General features: G+C 43.1%; 1 protein-coding gene and 1 pseudogene across 1 annotated transcript; both read right to left on the bottom strand.

Annotated features, from left to right (window-relative positions):
• Positions 1-4: 4 nt before the first annotated feature.
• Positions 5-1,438, bottom strand: LOC110591237 (protocadherin gamma-B6-like; the record flags this gene model as incomplete). The annotated part of the gene is made up of 1 exon (XM_044912344.1): positions 5-1,438. A coding segment is annotated over exon 1 (1,395 nt), but the record flags the coding sequence as incomplete, so codon positions are not given.
• A 2,732-nt stretch (positions 1,439-4,170) lies between these two features.
• LOC110591238 lies at positions 4,171-6,741 on the bottom strand (annotated as a pseudogene).
• Positions 6,742-9,502: the final 2,761 nt, after the last annotated feature.

Genomic DNA, 9,502 nt, shown 5'->3' with positions numbered 1-9,502 from the left:
GGGGATTGTTCTCGGCCACGTGAACCACGTAAGAGGCCTGGTGGAAAGCCGGCGCGTTGTCGTTGACGTCGGTGATGTGCAGGGTGATGGTAGTGCTGGAGGAGAGAGGCGGCTTGCCCCTGTCGGTGGCTGTTATGGTGACATTGTATTCCGGAGTCTGTTCTCGGTCTAGGGGTCCATATGTCACCAGCTTGTAGTAATTCTTAGAAGAGGAATAAATCTTGAAAGGAATATCCCTTCTTATGTTACAGACAACTTCTCCATTTTCTCCGAAATCCTTGTCCCGTGTTTTGAAGAGAACCACCACCATTCCTGGAAGAGTATCCTCCAAAATTTCATCAGAGAGAGAAGTGATGATTATTTCGGGGTTGTTGTCGTTTTCATCTAGGATTTCTATGATTACTTTACATTGGGTAGAGAGACCACCTCCATCCCTTGCTTCCACTTCCATGGTGTATCTTTCTGTATCCTCAAAATCCAATGACTGGTTATTCTTAATCATACCTGTCTTCTCATCCAGTGAGAACATGTGCCTTGTACTCTGAGCAGTACTCCTGAAGTAGTAGTTTACTTCTGCATTGACCCCTTCGTCTTTGTCAGTGGCTGTCACCTGCAACACGGAGGATCCGGGGGGCAGATTTTCACTAACACTGACTCTATATTCATCTTTGCTGAACACCGGGAAGTTGTCATTGGCATCCCTGACAAAGATTTCTATTCGAGTGGTGGCACTTCGTGGTGGGTCTCCCCCGTCCAAGGCAGTCAGTATCAAGCGATGAGAACGCTGCTCTTCGCGGTCTAGGAGCTTCTCCAAAGATAACTCTGGGTATTTACCACCATCGGAATTAACTCTAATCATTAATGAGAAATAAGGGTTAGGATTTATCTGATAATCTTTAACTGAGTTCATGTTTATATCGGGGTCGGTGGCAGGGTCAAGGGATATTCGTGCACCTTCGGATACAGATTCACTGATTTCTAAATTTATTTCATCTTTATGGAATTGAGGGGCATGGTCATTAATATCCTCAACAACCACAATGATATGAAAAATATTTAAAGGATTTTCCACCACGGCTTCCAACTGCAACTCACATCTTCTTCTCTCTTTGCATATCTGCTCACGGTCTATTCGGTCCTTCACCAGTAAGTCCCCGCTCTCCGCATCTACGTTGAAAAGCAGCTTCTCTGTGCTAACTCGCAGCTTCCGAGCCGACACATCCAGGACGCTGAGCCCGAGATCCTTGGCGAGATTCCCCACCACCGAGCCCTTGGCCAGTTCCTCGGGAATGGAGTAGCGGATCGGCTCGCAGAGCGCCGAGTAGAACAAAGGTAGCAGGAAGGGAAACAGTACCTGCAGCCTGCCGGCGGGGCGCCTCTGAGCGCAGCTCCCTCCCATAGCGCGCTCTAGTTCTCGCTGGGTCCTAGTCTTTCCGGAAAGCTGAAGAAACTGCAATCCACGGGATCACTGGAAGAACATTCCGACCATGACAGGCGGAGCTGGAAATCTGTGTATGTTGGGCAAAGCCTGCGCGGCCAGGAGCCTCAGTGTGTGAGCGGGTTTCCTTCCGTTTGTGTTGGTGACTGAGCAGGAAAACCCAGGCTAGAGGCTGAGGAATCCCGGGCGACAGCACTTGCCCTGTACTGGCCGACAGCGGCGCCCAGAGGCCCCGTGTGGTACCGCAGTCTGATGTTTTCCTCTTTTTTTTTTTTTTTTTTAAAGATTTTATTTATTTATTTGACAGTGAGAGACACAGCGAGAGAGGGAACACAAGCAGGGGGAGTGGGAGAGGGAGAAGCAGGCTTCCCACGGAGCAGGGAGCCCGATGCGGGGCTCGATCCCAGGACCCTGTGATCATGACCTGAGCTGAAGGCAGACGCGTAACGACTGAGCCACCCAGGCGCCCCTGTTTTCCTCTTGAATCCAATTTTTCTCTAGATTATCTCTAGAATATAAATATTGCTCTTCGAAACTCCTATATAAATTTCTATAAATTCCCTGTACTCTGAGAAGTGCTCCTGAAGTAGTAGTTTACTTCTGCATTGACCCCCTCATCCTAGTCAGTGGCTGTCACTGCAATAGAGAGGACTTGGAGGCCAATTGTATACATAGAGAAATATATATATAATGATATTTTTTCTCTATATATGTAGAATATGTATACATTGCTATTTGAAAATGCACTTATATAAGAGCCCGAAATTTTAGTTTTACTAAAGTTTTACAGTTGTAGTACTTAGTGTTTTAAGGAAATTTATTATGCAAAAATTTCAAACTTATTCAAAAGTAGAGAGTATTATTATTGAATCTTCATATACTCATCACCCAATGGCAATAACGATCAACACAAGGCCATCTTCATTCAACATATATATTGTACCCCCTCATTATTTTGAAGCAAATCCAAGATATTTTAACTCTTAAGATGAAACATTAAGATAAGCAAAGATTTTATCCTATTTTGTTATATAAAATGCTACCAGTGTAAAAGTCCTATCTCATTTGAGAAAAGTAGAATTCAGCGTTTTCCCCACTCTGCCCAGTTATCCATGCAGTGAGCTTGCAAGTGATATTATTAATGGTAGAGAAAAGTAGTAACCTATCATGATATACAAGCCTTCATCAATATCTGTTATCTTTTCCCAAATTAACACATATTTAATATTTATGAATACTAAGTACCAATGGTTATTCCCCAGGCAGAAACTTCAAGTGACAGTTTCCCAAATGCACAGTTAAAAATATGACCCTGGGGGCGCCTGGGTGGCTCAGTCGTTAAGCAGCTGCCTTCGGCTCAGGTCATTATTCCAGAGTCCTGGGATTGAGTCCCACATCGGGCTCCCTGCTCCACGGGAAGCCTGCTTCTCCCTCTCCCACTGCTTGTGTTCCTGCTCTCGCTATCTCTCTCTCTCTCTGTCAAATAAATAAAATCTTTAAAAAAAAAAATGACCCTGAAGGATGCTTTCATTTTTTTCTTACTAGCTTAGGAATAGAGTATTTGAAATAATTATGTCTGTATGTCATAATGGCTTTCCAGACTTGTTAACCCTATAGCCAGCGTGTTTAGAATAGAATTTTGAGTCAACTTCAAAGCTTATTTTTAAATTCTCCTGGAGGGGTGCTTGGGTGGCTCAGTTGGTTAAGCCTCCAACTCTTGATTTCGGCTCAGGTCATGATCTCAGTGTCATGATATCCAGACCCCCTTCAGGCTCCGCACTGAGTGCAGAGTCTGCTTAAGATCCTCTCCCCCCTCCCTGTCCCTCCCCTCTTCACTCTCTCTCTCAAAAAATAAATAATAAAAAAAAAAGTCTCCTGGAATGTCATTTTTTACTTGAAATGACACTATGTTTAAAATCAAATAAAATATTGTTTTCCTTATAGCTAAAAGCCAGTAAAATATTTTTAGAACCTTGTCCAGCAGGTCCTGAGAATATTTTCCTAAATTGTCTCCCTTATTTATTTCTAGCCTGTAGATTGGAGAATTGAGCCATAAAAAACAGACAGTTGAGGAATAATTTTTATCTCCCTTGTTTTGTCCTCTCTCAGTGTTCATTCTTAGAAACCCCTTTAAGTGAAGTGTCATTCTTCCTCAACAGTGATCTTTAAATTCAAACAACCTCTACAAACATGTGATCTGAAAAACATAACCTCAAAGGGGTGTTGTCCTATCATAGAAACAGAAAAGCAGAAGCAGAAAAGTCTGGGCTTTTAGTTTCTTCAAGAAGAACAGATGTGTTTTGTCATTAATTTACCTTTACAAAATCAGTATCAGATGTAGTTATGTTGTAGCAGTATGTAAGAAGTTCACAATGGGGCCACTGAAGATAACAATAATAAATTTCAGGAATGGAAAACCACCCCTAAGGATTAGTTGTGAACTGATAACCAAGCAAACACACCCAAATACCCATATCAATGCTCAATAATGAGAGCAGCCCATGAAGGTTTCCATTGACCATAGGTTAATTTGATCATGAGAAAGTGAAAATTATATCAGTGATGTAACCAATAAATGCCTCCTATAATGTTAGAGCAATAATTAGGCCCAGCGAAAACTTGAATGGTGTCAAATACGTTAACATCAGTGTATCACACCTTAAGTGCAAACCTTAAAAAACAGTTATAATAGAAAATAAGGGAAAAATGGAACTCACTGGAACCAAAGTTTCCTATAGGTTTTCTATAGGAAACCTAGAATCATCTGAAACACACAAAGGGTCATTTTTCGGACAGCGCTCCTGGCTAATCAGCACGTTGGCATACTTGGGCTGGGGAAAGATCACATGACTCTCCCAGGAGTCCGCCGTGAGTGAGGCTTCCTGGGACTAAGTCTGCAGAAAAGCCCACACCCTGTCAACACCCACGGAGTGAGAAGTAGGCACACCAGCTAATCCAATCCCCACAGCCTGGAGTAGATGTGAGGTGTGCCGACACCACAACCTGAGCACCAGCAACACAACGACAATGGTGAGGAAGATGCAGGAGACTGCAGCCACTGCCACCACAAAGTATTAGGTGGGGTCTGAGGTCTCTGGGTATGCGGGGACCTCCAGATTGTTGAGGTCAGCCAGCACATCTGGAATGCTGTCAGCCAAGGCCACAGTGAGTGTGACAATGGACGAGAGAGGGGGCTGGCCGTGGTCCTGGACCACCACCACCACCAGGCTCTGCTGGAGCCTGTCTCTGTCTAGCAGGGCCTGCACTGAGAAGAGCCCAGGCTCACTGGCTTTGAGCAGGTGGTAGGACAGCCAGGCAATCTGACCTGAGTCTCTGTCTACAGCCACCACCTTGGTGACCAGGTAGCCAGGTTCGGCAGAGTGCACACCAGTGGAAACATCAGTGGGAGGGAGTGGGGTACAGGATTTCTGGCACACTGTCCTTCTGATCCAGCACAAGCAAGTTCAGTGACACATTGCTGCTGAGCAGTTGGTTCCCACTATAGCTTGCCCTCACCTGCATTTGAAGATCATGAAACTGCTCAAAGCCAGAGGAGCACAGAACATATACCAGACCAGTGTCAGAGCTGATGGAGACATAGGAGGAAAGAGGCAACCCTTGGATAGTGTCCTCAGCCAAGGTGTAAATAACACCTGGGTGTTCTCTCCCTGTCGGGGTCATAGGCTGGCATCAAGAAGATGGAGATGCCTCTAAGGTTGTTCTCAGGGAGGTAGACTGAGTAGGAGTTTCCAGAGAAGCTGGGTTATCATTGATGTCTAGGGTGTACGTTGATGTAAATTTCTGTGGACAGGGGTGGCATTCCTCTGTATGTTGCTGTCACTGTGATGTTATATTCAGAGGTTTCTTCCACTGTCAAGAATTTGGACTGTCAACAATCTATAATAATCTATTAACTTTTCCAATTGAAAAGGTAAATTATGAGGTGTGTTACAGACAACTTGACCATTCTTCCCGGAGTCTTGGTCATGCACATTCAAGAAGGCAATTACTGTTCCAGGAAGAGTATTTTCCAAGACTGGGCTAAACAGAGATGTAATGATCACTTCCGGTCTATTGTCATTCACATCTTCCACTGAAATGAGCACTTTGGTCCTCCCCAAAAGTGTCCCCACATCTTCAGCTTGTATTTCCATTTCATAAAATGCACATTCTTCATAGTCTAGACTCTCTGCCGTTGATATTTCCCCAGTATTTTCATTCAGCTGGAATAACGGAGACTGCTTTTCACTAATTTTCCAGATCTATAGGCTACTTCTCTGTTGGCTCCCTCATCCCGGTCGCTAGCGCTCACGGTAAGCAGCCGGGTGCCCGGGGGCATGTTCTCTGGGACTTTCACTTGGTAAATCGGTAGAGCAAAAACCAGGGCATTGTCGTTTGTATCCAGCACTGTCACGTGGATGTGCACTGTGCTGGAGCGACGCGGGTCACCGCTGTCTGAGGCGATGAGGACCAGGTGGTGAGCAGCCTCTTCCTCGCGGTCCAGGGCCTTCTCCAGCACCAGCTCTGGGTGTAGAGTTCCGTCGCCTCCAGTTTGCACATCCAGGGAGAAGTGGTGATTGTGGCTGAGCTGGTAGCTCCGCAAGGAATTCATGCCCACGTCTGGGTCAACAGCCTCTGGGAGCAGATAACATGTTCCAGGTGCAGCAATTTCATTAATTTTTACTTCCAGATTCTCAGCCTGGAATTCTGGCGCACTGTCATTTATATCAGTTACTTCTACTTCCATTCCGTAAAGTTTTACTCTTCCACCAGGACTTCAAAGATTTTTTTTTTCATTTATTTATATGACAGAGAGACACAGCAAGAGAGGGAATACAAGCAGGGGGAGTGGGAGAGGGAGAAGCAGGTTTCCTGCAGAACAGGGAACCCGATGTGGGGCTCGATCCCAGGACCCTGGGATCATGACCTGAGCTGAAGGCAGACGCTCAATGACTGAGCCACCCAGGCGCCCCCACCAGGACTTCAAAGTTAACCAGACACTGTGTGCTCTGAGCACAGAGCTCCTCTCGGTCTATCCTGCCCGCGGTGACCAAACTGCCGCTTAGGGGGTTCAGAGCAAAAAGCTGCGCCCTACCTCTGGAGACAATGCGGACTCCGCGCTCCGCCAGCTCCTGGGGCTCTAGCCCCAGGTCCTTGGAGATATTCTCCCACAATATAGTCTTTTTCTGTCTCTTCAGGCACCAAATAGCGTATCTGGCTGGCCGGGTCTCCCAAAGCCTCCCCAGGAAAAGGCACAGCAGAACCAGGCTTTTGCGGTGCGGGAGATTCAGTGGAGCGGCCATTGTTGCTTCATTATGGATATATTTTTTTCCCGGAATGCTTTCTGTGCAAATTGACTCCTTAGGTTCTTTTTTCCTCCCTCAAATTATGATGATCTTTTTTCTTAGGAGAAACCGAAGTGCCCCAGGTTAAGAGGGTGAGTTTTGTTGCAGCTTTTGCTACGGTTTATGGGATCTGTGAGGCTTTGTGTAGTTGCAGATCCTAACATCGGGATAGGATAGAGAGCTGATTGAGCTTTTCTTAGAGCTGGTGAACAGCGAGCTTAGAGTCCTAATCCGTCACTACACCCATTGAGATAATACTTGATTACAGATGACTGAAAAAGAAAATACTCTCTTCTAACCATAATTGTAGACTTGTCTCACTGTTTCTTGCATTCTCATTTCAAAAGCAATTACCATTCTGGATATGTTAGTTGAAAATGAAGTGGAATGAAACTTCTATTAAGTGTACTGTTAAATCGACATTTTTTCTTTCTTTTCTTTTTTTTTTTTTAAGATTTTATTTATTTACTTGAGAGAGAGAGATTGAGAGAGACAGCATGAGGGGGGGGCGGATCAGAGGGAGAAGCAGACTTTCTGCTGAGCAGGGAGCCCAATGAGGGACTCTATCCTGGGACCCCAGAATCATGACCTGAGCCAAAAGCAGTCGCTTAACTAACTGAGCCACCGGGCACCCCTTTTTCTTTTTTTAAGTAGGCTCCACACCCAGCGTAGAGCTCAATGCGGGGCTTGAAATTCCGACGACCCTGAGATCAAGACCTGAGCTGAGATCAAGAGTCGGAGGCTTAGCTGACTGAGCCACCAGGTGCCCCTCACTGTTTTTTCTTAATATCAAATTAACTTATTCTTGGTAGAATTTTGCTCTCCTTTTACATATGTAAAGTATTCTAATTCCCTTTTTATAATCTTTCAAAATTTTTCTATATGTCATTATTTTCTGAAGTAACTACAGTGTACAATACATATGGATTATTCACTTTGAAATTATTTTATAAGGTTAATTTATGCAGATAGTAAATTTGCTGAAGTTTTCCTTAAAATTTCACTCACAAAAATAATTTTAATTAGGCAACAGTAATAGATTTTCTCACCTAATATTGCTAAATCTTGAAAGGATTGTTTTTTAAAGTTGCATATTTGTGAATGTTACACTTTTATGCTATTTCGATTTTTTAAAAATTTTCTATGTGAATACATAATGCATACACTGGCTATGGCATTTGGAATATTCAAATAAACACACAATGAAAAGCAAGTTTCCATTTCAGTCCTTCCATAAAGAAATTATGCAGTTTTAAAGTAGTCTTGGGGCGCCTGGGTGGCTCAGTTGTTAAGCGTCTGCCTTCGGCTCAGGTCATGATCCGGGCATCCTGGGATAGAGCTCCGCATCGGGTTCCCTGCTCAGCAGGAAGCCTGCTTCTCCCTCTCCCACTCCCCCTGCTTGTGTTCCTGCTCTCACTGTCTCTCTCTCTCTCTCTGTCAAATAAATAAATAAAATATTTTTTTAAAAATAAAGTAGTCTTAAACTTTTTTTTGTAAAGGTCACTTAAACCTCTGTGATAATTAGAGAAAAAGAATACAAGATGTAGAACAAATTATTATCATTAAAAAGCAAAGAGTGCCAATACAAGAAATTCTTTCAGGGGAACCTGGTTGGCTCCATCAGCTGAGCATGCGACTCTAGATCTTAGGGTGGTGAGTTCAAGCCCCACAATGGATGTAGAGCTTACATTAAAAAAGAATTCTTTCAGCAATTTGTAAAGATGCCATTTACTGAAGCAGTTACTAAGGAAGACAAAGCAAAAGACTGATTCTTAAGAAATGGCAACTTTGAGCATGAAATTAGTAATTTTTGCCATTAAATGGAATATTCGGGATTCTCCTTCCCTCCTACAGATACAAGGATGATGAGAAAACCTCTAATTACAAATGTTTAGAGTTCCAAATAATAACACAAATCCAGTGACTTTCCCCCCTTTCTTCAAAAAATATAGGTAAGGAATGAGAGCAAGTGATAGAGGCAATAGCATTTCCTTTTCTTTTGTCAAGTGTCTTCTAGTAACTATAAGAGGAAGAGGAGGATTTTATATTCAAGAAAATTTGAAGGAATTTAGATAATGATTGGACCTTTTGATGAATTCACTGAGTCTCTCTCCCCCGCTCCTCCCCCCACACGATTTTTCTTACAATTTTAAAGTACTCAAACAGTCATGACTAAGTAGATATAAGGAACTAGACATGAGGAATAAACATTTAAAAAGATGGAAAGTCTACTAGTGAAATCAGTGAAGAAAGAAGGCTAATAGTTTCTTTGCTTTAAATTTACTTACATGTAAAAAAACTCAAATATGTTAACTAAATGAGGCAATCTGGGTAAATTTCATTACCTATGAAAAAAGATATAAGAAATTGATATACTTCTGCTGTGAAGCAAGGAGGAAACTCACTACTTCATAAATCTGAACTAGGTGTGATAACTCTATTATATGTCACATAACTACTCCCAGCTCACTATTCTCCTTAAAAAATGGAAGTACAGCTTTCTGATGGGCTATAATATCCTTAAGACAACTTACGACTTAGAAATGTAATAGATTTTCATATAAATATGAAAAATTGGATAAATGATGAAAAGGAGTAGATACTTATATAGAACTCACCGGCGTTAGAGTTTCAGGATGGGAAGTCGACTCACTGGAATTACAAAGTGGAAATAAGGCCCCAGATGAATCACCACAAAGCAGTATATCTTGTCCTGAAC

Source organism: Neomonachus schauinslandi, unplaced genomic scaffold (assembly GCF_002201575.2).
Source record: "Neomonachus schauinslandi unplaced genomic scaffold, ASM220157v2 HiC_scaffold_1337, whole genome shotgun sequence".
Lineage (NCBI taxonomy): Eukaryota > Metazoa > Chordata > Mammalia > Carnivora > Phocidae > Neomonachus > Neomonachus schauinslandi.
The sequence above is the reverse complement of the archived record's forward strand: the minus strand, read 5'-3'. Positions and strand labels throughout refer to the sequence as shown.